The sequence below is a fragment of the Mobula hypostoma genome, chromosome 8 (genome assembly GCF_963921235.1).
Source record: "Mobula hypostoma chromosome 8, sMobHyp1.1, whole genome shotgun sequence".
Lineage (NCBI taxonomy): Eukaryota > Metazoa > Chordata > Chondrichthyes > Myliobatiformes > Myliobatidae > Mobula > Mobula hypostoma.
In genome coordinates this window covers 156,461,103-156,474,061 of record NC_086104.1, presented here as the reverse complement: position 1 = coordinate 156,474,061, position 12,959 = coordinate 156,461,103, and the positions used below count along the sequence as shown (strand labels likewise).

The following is a 12,959-nucleotide window of genomic DNA, read 5'->3' as shown; positions in this document are numbered from 1 at the left end:
TTCAGATGGGTGCTTGATGGTTGACTTGAGTATGTGGGTCAAAGAGCCTGTTTCCATGCTGTATGAGTACATGACCCTAAATCCTAATGTAAAAAGTACAAGTCTGTTTTCACTGAATATGGAAAAAAGTAAACAAGGAAAGTACCAGCAATCATGATTTAAAAAACATTGAATTTCAACTTTGCCATGCTCCATCCCGTATTTATAGAAACATAGAAAACCTACAGCACAATACAGGCCCTTTGGCCCACAAAGCTGTGCCAAACATGACCTTACCTGAGAAATTACCTAGGGTTACCCATAGCCCTCTATTTTTCTAAGCTCCATGTACCTGTCCAGGAGTCTCTTAAAAGACCCTATTGTATCCGCCTCCACCACCATCACCGGCGGCCATTCCACACTCTCACCACTCTCTGCGTAAAAAACTTACCCCTGACTTCTCCTGTGTACCTACTTCCAAGCACCTTAAAACTGTGCCCTCTCGTGCTAGCCATTTCAGCCCTGGGAAAAAGCCTCTGACAATCCACACGATCAATGCCTCTCATCATCTTGTACACCTCTATCAGATCACCTCTCATCCTCCGTCGCTCCAAGGAGAAAAGGCTGAGTTCACTCAACCTATTCTCATAACGCATGCTCCCCAAATCAGGCAACATCCTTGTAAATCTCCTCTGCACACTTCCTATAGTTTCCACATCCTTCCCTCTAGTGAGGCAACCAGAACTGAGCACAATACCGTTCACCAGCAACTTTGATGTGTGTTACTCCATTTATGGAGCAGGCAAAAGAGGGAAAGGAGCATGTGTCCCATTTTTTTTGACTGGGACCTCTGGATCTTTGTAACTGAGGGCCACACCAGAAAGTAAGAGCTTTCTGCCAGGCTTTCCTGAACGAAATTGTGTTGACGATGACAGACTGTGCTTACACAACTATTTGCAGACAGTGGTATGCCCTGAAACAGAGTGCATACTTCAATTGGCCAAGATATGTCAAACTTCAATACAGGCAGCCCCCAAATTACACAAGGATTCCTGAGAATTCCCCATAAGTCAATTTCTCTGTGAGTCAGAAACGTCCATTTTCTATAGCTACCCACATTCTAATGCTCTACACTCACTTGCTACAATTCTTTTACTTCATCAAAAATTCATATTTACATTACTGTACCTATAATTAAACTAATGGAATATATACTATAATGAGTCATTAATAAATACCACAAAATAGTTTCATTATCACCACCTCGGTAAAAAAGTATGGGAAAACCTTTGCAAAGTTAGGCTTACATAAATTAGATCATCTGTAACCCAGAGCCCCTGTAATTCCAAATGCACCACAAGTGCTGATGTCAGCTGTGATTCTCAAAATTCTCAAACAGCACTTCACATAGAGATAAGCAGAAACTCAATAAAAGACAGAGACACCCAGCCAGACATATGCCTACACTTAGGTAGGCAAACACACAGTCAGGCTTGTACCTACTCATACCCAATAGCCAGTCAAGCACAGAAACAAGCATCCACATATACTCACAGGTAGGCAAACACTCACAACCTTATCCCCTCCCCAATCATTCTTAGAGAAATACAGGCACATATACAGAATCAATTAGGCAAGCACATCCCCAGAGCATTCTGAAACAATATGTCCCTTTTGTCCGGTTCAGAAAATAGCAGGGATCCCTCTAGAGCTGAACCAAGCTAGAATGAGGGAGATGCAAGAGACTGTACACACTGGAATCTGTGCAAAAAAAAATGCTGGAGGAACCCAGTGGTTCAAACAGCATCTGTGGAGTGAGAGGATTTGGCAGTGTTTCGAGTTAAGACCCTGTACCAGGATTGAAGGTGTAGGGGGGAAGACGATGGCCTAGCAGTTAGTGTAACACTATTACAGTGCCAGCAACGCGGGTTCAATTCCTGCTGCCGTCTGAAGGAGTCCATATGTTCTCTGTGACCTAGTGAGTTCCTTCCAGGTGCTCCAGTTTCATCTCATATTCCAAAGACCTATGGGTTAGAAGGTTAATTGGTCTCTTGGGTGCCAGTGGGCCAGTGCTGGCTCACTGGACCGGTAGGGCCTATAATATTCCCCAGGTTGCTCCACGAGGCAAGGGAAGAGATTGCTCAGCCTCTGGCTAGGATCTTTATGTCCTTGTTGTCCACGGAAATGGTACCAGAGGATTGGAGGGAGGCGAATGTTGTCCCCTTGTTCAAAAAAGGTAGTAGGAATAGTCCGGGTAATTACAGACCAGTGAACCTTACATCTGTGGTGGGAAAGCTGTTGGAAAACATTCTTAGAGATAGGATCTATGGACATTTAGAGAATCATGGTCTGATCAGAGACAGTCAGCATGGCTTTGTGAAGGGCAGATCATGTCTAACAAGCCTGATAGAGTTCTTTGAGGAGGTGACCAGGCATATGGATGAGGGTAGTGCAGCGGATGTGATCTATATGGATTTTAGTAAGGCATTTGACAAGGTTCCACACGGTAGGCTTATTCAGAAAGTCAGAAGGCATGGGATCCAAGGAAGTTTGGCCAGGTGGATTCTGAATTGGCTTGCCTGCAGAAGGCAGAGGGTCGTGGTGGAGGGAGTACATACAGATTGGAGGATTGTGACTAATGGTTTCCTACAAGGATCTGTTCTGGGACCTCTACTTTTTGTGATTTTTATTAACAACCTGGATGTGGGGGTAGAAGGGTGGGTTGGCAAGTTTGCAGACGACACAAAGGTTGGTGGTGTTGTAGATAGTGTAGAGGATTGTCGAAGATTGCAGAGGGTTATTGATAGGATGCAGAAGTGGGCTGAGAAGAGGCAGATGGAGTTCAACCTGGAGAAGTGTGAGGTGGTACACTTTGGAAGGACAAACTCCAAGGCAGAGTACAAAGTAAATGGCGGGATACTTGGTAGTGTGGAGGAGCAGAGGGATCTGGGGGTACATGTCCACAGATCCCTGAAAGTTGCCTCACAGGTAGGTAGGGTACAGGTGTCCCCCGCTTTTTGAACGTTCGCTTTACGAAACCTCACTGTTACGAAAGACCTACATTAGTACCCTGTTTTTGCTAACAGACGGTGTTTTCACTGTTACGAAAAAATCAGTGCGCAATAAAAGGCAGCGCGCACCCCGAGCAGCCGCTCCTCCCCCGGATTCGGAATTGCATTCTCACCGGCATTGCTTAAACACGTGCCTGTGAGCAGCCATTAGCAAGATGAGTTCTATGGTATCGGAAAAGCCTGAAAGAGCTCGTAAGGGTGTTACACTTAGCGTAAAACTAGACATAATTAAGCATTTGGATCGTGGTGAACGAAGTAAGGACTAAGTGAGTTTGGCTTGTGGAAGTTGACGAAGATGATGTTGAAGAGGTTTTGGCATCCCATGACCAAGAATTGATAGATGAAGAGCTGATGCAATTGGAAGAGGAAAGGATAACAATCGAAACCGAATGAGTAATGATAAAGTACGACATTAATTTTGAAAGGGTACGTCGGTTTAGGGGATATTTGCAGGATGGTTTGAGTGCTTACAAAGAACTGTATGATAGAAAAACGCGCAAGGCTCAGCAGTCAAGCAAGCCTTCCACATCAGCTACAGCAGACGACGAACCTCGACCTTCGACATCGAGGCAGGCAGTTATAGGAGAAGATGAGCTGCCTGCTCTAATGGAAACAGACAACGAGATGACATCCCAGTGTCCCACCAACCCAACACCCAGGCCGCGGACAGATACCGATAAGCGAAGCGTGCAGCAATAGCCGGAGGCACACAGCACATCGTTAAGAAAAAAGCCGAAATAAACATGCTAATTAATTAGGTGCCGCCCGACACATAATTGTTGGCCCAGATCAGAGGCGATGTAATCGGCAATCGGCACTGATCTGGGCCGACAATTACGTGCCAGGCGGCACCTGATTAATTAGCATGTTTATTTTGGCTTTTTTCTTAAAGATGTGCTGTGTGCCTCCCGGCTACCGCTGCACGCTTCGCGGATCGGTATCAGTTCGCTGCCCGGAGGGTGGGGGCCACTGCACCACCCAAACTCTGACGACTCAGTCTAACACACCATCATCAGTGTGCTCAGTGCTGTCCCAATTCCGGTAAGTGATACTACACTGCACATACATTATTTCTACTTTATATTGACTGTGTATTTTTACGTGTTATTTGGTATGATTTGGCAGCTTTATAGCTGAAAGGTTACTAGAGAGCGCTTGCGCCGTGCTTTTGCTGACAGCGCTTGGGTGAGATTTTCGCTACGGAGAACAGTTCAGGCAATGATTGTGGAAAAATATTTCTACTTTATATAAGCTGTGTATTTATCATATCATTCCTGCTTTTACTATATGTTACTGTTATTTTAGGTTTTACGTGTTATTTGGCATGATTTGGTAGGTTATTTTTGGATCTGCGAACGCTCACAAAACTTTCACATATAGATAAATGGTAATTGCTTCTTCGCTTTACGACATTCCGGCTTACGAACCGTTTCATAGGAACGCTCTACCTTCGTATAGCAGGGGAAACCTGTAGTTAAGAAAGCTTATGGGGTGTTACCTTTCATAAGTCGAGGGATAGAGTTTAAGAGTCGCGATGTAATGATGCAGCTCTATAAAACTCTGGTTACGCCACACTTGGAGTACTGTGTCCAGTTCTGATCGCCCCACTATAGGAAGGATGTGGAAGCATTGGAAAGGGTACAGAGGAGATTTATCAGGATGCTGCCTGCTTTAGAGAGTATGCATTATGATCAGAGATTAAGGGAGCTAGGGCTTTACTCTTTGGAGAGAAGGAGGATGAGAGGAGACATGATAGAGGTGTACAAGATAATAAGAGGAATAGATAGAGTGGATAGCCAGCGCCTCTTCCCCAGGGCACCACGGCTCAATACAAGGGGACATGACTTAAAGGTAACGGGTGGGAAATTCAAGGGGGATATTAGGGGAAGGGTTTTCACTCAGAGAGTGGTTGGTGCATGGAATGCACTGCCCGAGTCAGTGGTGGAGGCACATACACTCGTGAAGTATAAGAGACTACTAGACAGGTATATGGAGGAATTTAAGGTGGGGGGTTATATGGGAGGCAGGGTTTGAGGGTCGGCACAACACTGTGCGCCGAAGGGCCTGTACTATGCTGTACTATTCTATGTTCTATGTTCTACAAATAAAAGAGGGGTGGAGGAGTGAGCTGAGAGCCAGTAGAGAAAGAAAGATTGAAAGAAGGCAGGCAGGTATAGCAGTGGAAGACTTTGTCGGTGCACAGAAAGCAATGGCAAATTTTTATCGATGATGGCTTCTATTTCAGGGGGCAGTGTTACGAAGTAGGGATAGGGTAAAAACCACAGGGGAGATAAGTTTAGTGTGAGAATTCTACATTTTAGGACTGAGATAGGTAAAGTGTTGGGTTCACAAAAGACTGAAACTGCAGAAGGGTATATCATAAAGAATTTCAGGTGGAGGAGGAAATGGAAGGTGAGGTGAGCCATTGGATGTATTTTCAACAAAGGAGGTAAATTGAGCAGCCTTTATCAGGAGCCAACCTGCAAGCAAGAGAAGACAAATGAACAGGATTTGGTGCAGGTTTGGATGCAGACAGCATTACCTTAGTTTTTTGCTTGTTTTTATCCACCAGAGGAATTTGGTTGAAGGACAAAATTTTGCTCTTCTCCACAACTAGATTTCCAAGCCGGACAATAGTGGAACCAACAAGCCTGAGAAAAACAATCAAAATAAATAAATAAAACTACTGCTGAACATGTCAGTCCTTCTACTTTTACAACCTGCTGCAGTAGGCAAACTCAACTTTTACTTTAAAAGGTGGTGGCAACATGGCTATAATGCTGTACATAGAAAAGATGCCTTCTCGCCATCTCCACTCAGTGGCCACTTTATTTGGTACACCTGTACAGCTGTTCGTTAATGCAGATATCTAATCAGCCAATCATGTGGCAGCAACTCAAAGTATAAAAGCATGCAGACATGGTCAATAAGTTCAGTTGTTGTTCAGACCAAACATCAGAATGAGGAAGAAATGTGATCTAAATGACTTTGACCCTGGAATGATTGTTGGTGTCAGACATGATGTTCTGGGTATCTCAGAAACTACTGATCTCCTGGGATTTTCACACACAACAGTCTCTAGAGTTTATAAAGAATGGTGCAAAAACAAAAATCATCCAATGAGCAGCAATTCTGTGGGCAAAAATGTCCTGTTAATGGAATGTCAGAGGAGAATGGCTAGACTGGTCCAAGCTGACAGGAAGATGATGGTAACTCAAATAACCATGCATTACAACAGTGGTGTGCAAAAGAGCATCTCTGAATTTGTAACATGTCGAACCTTGAAATGTCTGGGCTAAGCAGCAGAAGACCACAAATATACACTCAGGGCCATTTTATTAGATGCAGGAGATACCTCATGAAGTAGCTAGAGTGTATGCTTCCTTTTTGCCACATCACTTTACTGAACTCTCCCCTTTGCTGATCAATTTGGAAGCTGATTTACTTTTATATTTCCTGGGTTTACATCTAATCATTACTCAGTTGCTCTAGCACATAGTGATGATATGACCACAATAGCTGTTTGCAGGGTCCCCTGTCTCAGATTATATTATATTGTAGACTGCTGGCTCAAGAGCCAAACAACAGTTCCTCAAATTGTAGAACAATGTTACCTGCCCTTTCCACGTTTGCCGGATTCTTTCAGATGAATCTGCAGAGAGGATTTTGCATCTAGAGGATTTCCCTTCAAATTAAAGTTCAGTCTCTGATAAAAAGAGAAAAAAAGAGGGTTGATCACAATTTTTTTCAAATTTAATATTTAATGGCTGTCTTCCCTCATCTCTCTCACCTGTCCATGTCACTCTGCACTACGCTCTTCCCTTTACTTCACCTTGCAATGCCACTACTCCCATTTACAGCCAACACTTTAACCCTTCTTCTTTCACTCTGCACACTCTATATCACCCATTACTGCAAAATGTCCATCCCAACACTCACCATCAAGTGCACTCGTCCTTTTTTCACCCAGTGTTATTGCATTCTCCCTCCTCTTCTCAACATATATTGGGCATCACTTGTCCTTATCCACACCTATATTACAGTATTCTCCTACCCAGTTGCAAAGTATACCAAATACCTTTTCCCTTCACTGCATCAGAACTTCACACCAGTGCCTGAACATAACCTCATTCAATTGACCACACGTCGATAGAAGTTGTCCTGTGCCATTCGTATCCAATCTTCCCTGATTAAAACAACCCCACCCCTCCATATGCCACCCATATAACCAGGACTTGCTCTCACCCACTATGATCACTGGTCATCTGTATCAGTGATAAGAACTTATCAAGGCTAGGCAAAGTTTCTTATGCATGTTAACTAAAACTTCTCAAATGATAGCAGAAGATGGCAGATATTTTTTGGTGATTTATGATTATAAGACCATAAGATATAGGAGTAGAATTAGGCTGCTTAGCCCATCGAGTCTGCTCCACCATTTTATCATGGTTAATCTATTTTTCCTCTCAGCCCCAATATCCTGCCTTCTCCCTGTATCCCTTCATGCCCTGACCAATCAAGAAACTATTAACCTCTGCCTTAAACACAAGTAAAGACTTGATCTCCACAGCCGCCTGTGGCAACAAATTCTACAGATTCACCACTCTGGCTAAAGAAATTTCTCCTCATCTTCGAAAGCCCCTCTTTTCTGAGGTTGTGTCCTTGGGTCCCAGGCTCTCCCTCCATTGGAAACATCCTCTCCACATACACTCTAACAAGGCCTTTCACCATTCGATAGGTTTCAATTAGGTCACCCCTCATTCTTCTGAATCCCAGAGAATACAGACCTAGAGACATCATACACTCTTCATATGACAAGCCGTTCAATCCTGGAGTTACACCTCATGACTATACCATTAGTAATGGACCTTTTGCATGTGTGTGGGTACAGCTTTAAACTCTCAAACTATGTGGAGCTTCACATCGTGATATTGCCTTTCCACTTACATCATCCCATTGCACATTCTGATCTTCTTCTGATAAGCCTGTTCTCTTCTTATTTCCTAGAAAGTAAGTTACAGTGAGTTGATGTTACTTGCAACTCATAATTCCATCACACTCCTGGTTTATGAATGATTGGCAAGGGTTGGGATATCAGGCTGTGACTAACTCACAACAGAAACCTAGCTTCTGACTTGGTTTTGCATCTATAGCATTAGCATGTCCAGTACATTCAGGTTTCAAGTCTGATGTAATGAACATAGAAATCTACAGCACATTACAGACCCTTTGGCCCACAATGTTGTGCCGACCATGTAACCTACTCTAGAAACTGCATAGAATTTCCCTACTGGAGAGCCCTCTATTTTTCTAAGCTCCATGTACGTATCCAAAAATCTCTTATAAAACTCTACTGTATCCACCTCTACCACTGTCCTGGCACTACATTCCACACACCCATAACTCTCTGTGTAAAAAATCTTACCTCTGACATCCCCCCTGAACCTACTTCCAAGCAACTTAAAATGATGCCCCCTATGTCAGCATTTCAGCCTTCGGAACAAGCCTCTGGCTATCCACACAATCAATGCCTCTCACCATCTTACGCACCTCTATCAGATCACCTCTCATCCTCTGTCACTCCAAGGAGAAAAGGCCAAATTCATTGAGCCTATTCTCAGAAGGCATACTCTCCAATACAGGCAACATCCTTGTAAATCTCCTCTGCACTCTCTCTATAGTGTCCGCATCCTTCCTGTAATGAGGTGACCAGAACTGAACACAGTACTCCAAGTGGGGTCTTATATAGCTGAACATTACCTCACGGCCCTTGAACTCAATCCCATGGTTCATCATACGTCTTCTTAACAACCATGTCAACCTGCGCAGGACCACAAGATCTCTCTGATCCTCCACAATGCCAAGAGTCTTACCATTAATATTATATTCTGTCTTCAAATCTGACCTACCAAAATGAACTACTTCACACTTAACCAGGTTGAACTTCATCTGCCACTTCTCAGCCCAGTTCTACATCCTATCGATATCCCGCTGTAACCTCTGACAACCCTCCGGACCATTCACAACACCCCCAACTTTTGTGTCATCAGCAAACTTACTAACCCACCCTTCTACTTCCTCATCCAAGTCGTTTATAAGAATCACAAAGAGGAACACCACTGGTCACCGACCTCCATGCAGAATACCAACCATCTACAACCACCATTTGCCTTCTGTGGGCAAGTCAATTCTGGATCCACAAAGCAAGGTCTCTTTGGATCCCATGCCTCATTACTTTCTGAATGAGCCTCGCATGGGGAACCTTATCAAATGCCTTACTGAAATCCATATATACTACATCCACTGCTCTACCTTCATCAATGTGTTTGGGTATATCCTCAAAAAATTCAATCAGGTTCATAAGGCACAACCTGCCCTTGACAAAGCCATGCTGATTATCCCTAATCAGATTATGTCTTTCCAAATGCTCATAAATCCTGCTTCTCAGAATCTTCTCCAATAACTTGCCCACAACTGAAGTAACACTCACTGGTCTATAATTTCCTGGGTTATCTCTACTCCCTTTCTTGAGAAAGGGAAGAACATTTGCAACCCTCTAATCCTCCGGTACTTCTCCCACCCCTATTGAGAATGCAAAGATCATCGCCAGAGGCTCAGCAATCTCCTCCTTCGCTTCCCACAGTAGCCTGTGGTATATCTCATCCAGATCCAGCGACTTATCTAACTTAATGCTTTTCAAAAGCTCCAGTACATCCACTTCCTTAATGTCTGTATGCTCAAGTGTTTCAGTCCGCTGTAAGTCACCCCCACAATTGCCAAGGTCCTTTTCCCTGGTGAATACTGAAGCAAAATATTAAGTACCTCCACCACCTCCTCCGACTCCATGCACACATTTCCACTATTGCACCTGATTGGTCCTATTCTTACACAGCTCATTCTCTTGCTCTTCACATACTTGTAGAATGCCTTGGGGTTTTCCTTAATCCTGCTCACCAAGGCCTTCTCATAGTCCCTTCTAGCCCTCCCAATTTCATTCTTAAGCTCCTTCCTGGCAACTTGTAATTTTCTAGAGTTCTAACAGTACCTAGTTTCTTGAACCTTTCGTAAGCTTTTCTTTTCTTAATTAAATTTTCTACATCCTTTGTACACCATGGTTCTTTTACCCTACCATCCTTTCCCTGCCTCATTGGAACATAATTATGCAGAACGCCATGCAGATATTCCCTGAACATTTCTGCCGTGCATTTCCCCGAGAACATCTGCTCCCAAGTTTCTGCCAAATAGCATCATATTTCCCCCACCCCATTTAAATGTTTTCCAAATTAAATTAGATTATGAGAACACTCAGTCCTCTTTTATTGTCATTTAGAAATGCATACATGCATTAAGAAATGATACAATGTTTCTCTGGAGTGATATCACAGAAAACAGGACAAACCAAAGACTAACACTGACAGAACCACATAATTATAACATATAGTTACAGCAGTGCAAAGCAATACCATAATTTGATGAAGAACAAACCATGGGCACGGTAAAAAAAAGTCTCAAAGTCCCCGAGTCGATCGACTCCCGAGTCCCCAATAGCAGGCGGCAAAAGGGAGAGACTCCCTGCCATAAACCTCCAAGCACCGTCAACTTGCCGATGCCTTGGAAGCAGCCGACCACGGCCAACACTGAGTCCATCCATCCGAAAACTTCGAGCTTCCAACCAGCCTCTCTGATACAGCCTCGCGAGCGCCATCCTCTGCCGAGCACCTTTGACCTCGCCCCGGCTGCTGAAACACGCAAAGCTGAGGATTTCGGGGCCTTCTGCTCCGGAGATTCCGGTTTCCACACAGTAGCAGCGGCAGCGAAGCGGGCATTTCAGAAGTTTTCCAGATGTTCCTCCATACTCTCACGTCCATCTCCATCAAATCAGAATTGTGCACGATCCCCTACTTGACAGATAACAGACATCACCACTGAAGTGGCCGCGCGCCTCTAAATGATAAGTCTAAAGTCTAAATGATAAGACTTTCAGAATCTACATATCATTGGCAAATTAACTGTGGTAACAGCAAAGTGAGAGTTGATTGGCATGAAGAAAAAGGAGCCCACATATTCTAGGTTTGAATGGGTATAAAGCAAAGTACCCGGGGGGCACAGATTCATAAGTAACTAAATGTATTTGCACAAGTTAACATGAGAATTAAAAATGCACTAGATATAATTTCTACAAGGACACAATTCAAAAAGCAAGCAAGCAATGAACAGAACAATGTTTACTTGAGAATGAAAAATTTATATTTAAGTCTTCAAAGATGTATAAAATAGACAGGAACTTCAGGAAATGCAAGACAGATTTACAGAGGTGCAACTAGGAAAACTCCAGTAGGCAGGCACTTCACTTTTTAGAAAACGCAGGTTGAGAGATAGCCCGAGAATGAACATTAAGAACATTTAATTGAGTAGAGAGACATCTTCACATGTGTAGGAGTCTAAAAATCAGACAGACGATCAACAATAAATCTATTGTGGAATTCTCTTGATTTAGTTGCTGGTGTGAATGTGGAATTCAACACAACAGAAAATAGTGCACCACAAGAATTGGCAAAGATGTATTAATGGAAATCTAAGAAGCAGAGGAAAATGGGTACACTGGCAGGTTGGTTATATAGAAACACAAAAGAGGTCTTGAGGTTTTATTCTCATCGCACCTTGAAGACCCTGGAAATCTGTTTAAATCAGGAAACAGAAAGCAATAGAAAATGAGGTGATTCCCAGAAATAGCTGAGGAGGAATGTAACTGAGCTAATGCTGCAGTGTTCACAACCATTTATCACCAAATTCACAGTCTGTATTTATATCTACCACGTCAGTGGGTTCACAGTACAATTACACGTATCATAGGGTTACTTCTCCAGATGGTCTACATTATACCAATTTACTTCAGAACATAAAAACTAGGAACAGGAGTAGACCATCTGACTCATCGAGCCTGCTCCGCTGTTCAGTAAGATCATGCCTAATCTGGCCTTGGACTCAACTCCACTTACCTGCCTTTTCCCCATAATCCTTAATTCCTTGATATGCAAAAATCTACATAACTGTGTCTTAAGTATATTTAATAAGGAATGCTCTACACTTCGCTGGGCAGAGAATTCCACAGATTCACACTACTCTTTGGGAAAATGTAATATCTCCTATCTCTATACCAGATCTATTCCCCAAATCTTGAGGCTATTTGTACAAAGGTTGTTTCCACAGGTGTAACAAGGGGAGTTCTTATTTTTTAAATCAATGACTATAAATACTAAGTAGTCATCAATTCATTTTCTTCAACTAAAACTGTCAGAATATAGAACTTACTACTTCAGGAAACAAGCCAACTGAATGAGGTAAATGCAACACAAAGATAGGTAAATGAACACACAGTTGAGAAAGGAACAGGATACACTGCACTGAATCATATAAGTACATTACAAACAGAAAAGCTATTCATCCCCTCATGCCCACAACAGTCAGTCACTTAAATTGCTCTGTCTTCCCAGCTCTTTCCCCAAAGCCTTGTGGGTCATAACGTGCTCTTGTATGTGCTTTTTAAACATCTCTCCCTCCTTCACTCTTTCTGGCAATGATGTCCAAACTCCCTGAAAACCTGTCTACCAATTCTCTGCCCCTGACTACTGAACACTCGCTGTTTATTAGTAAGTAAGGTGAAAAGAAAGTGGACCAATTGCCAACAGGCTGGTTTCAGTGCTGTAAATAAAAAGGAAATGGCTGTGAGTTGAAATCTGATTTTGGTCTCTTCGGTGTCTGGCCAAGAAAAACACAGCCACAAGTCTGTAAGCTGCAGTTAGCAAGCACCACAGAAACAACAGAAATACATCATTTTGCCACATCCAAACTCTGGTTTCTTGTGTGTGGATGATATAAGAATCAGGGATGTTGATGGGAAATAAGTCG

General features: G+C 43.1%; 1 protein-coding gene across 1 annotated transcript in view; it reads right to left on the bottom strand.

The window, feature by feature from the left end:
* Positions 1-12,064, bottom strand: part of LOC134351229 (myoferlin-like) — a 186,636-nt gene extending 174,572 nt beyond the window's left edge. Inside the window, exons 1-3 of the mRNA XM_063057334.1 lie at positions 12,050-12,064; positions 6,665-6,756; positions 5,593-5,701 (exon numbers count right to left, since the gene is read on the bottom strand). Coding sequence (XP_062913404.1) covers positions 5,593-5,701; positions 6,665-6,756; positions 12,050-12,064 — 216 coding nt within the window. The remainder of the gene's footprint in view (positions 1-5,592; positions 5,702-6,664; positions 6,757-12,049) is intronic.
* Between the last annotated feature and the right edge of the window lie 895 nt (positions 12,065-12,959).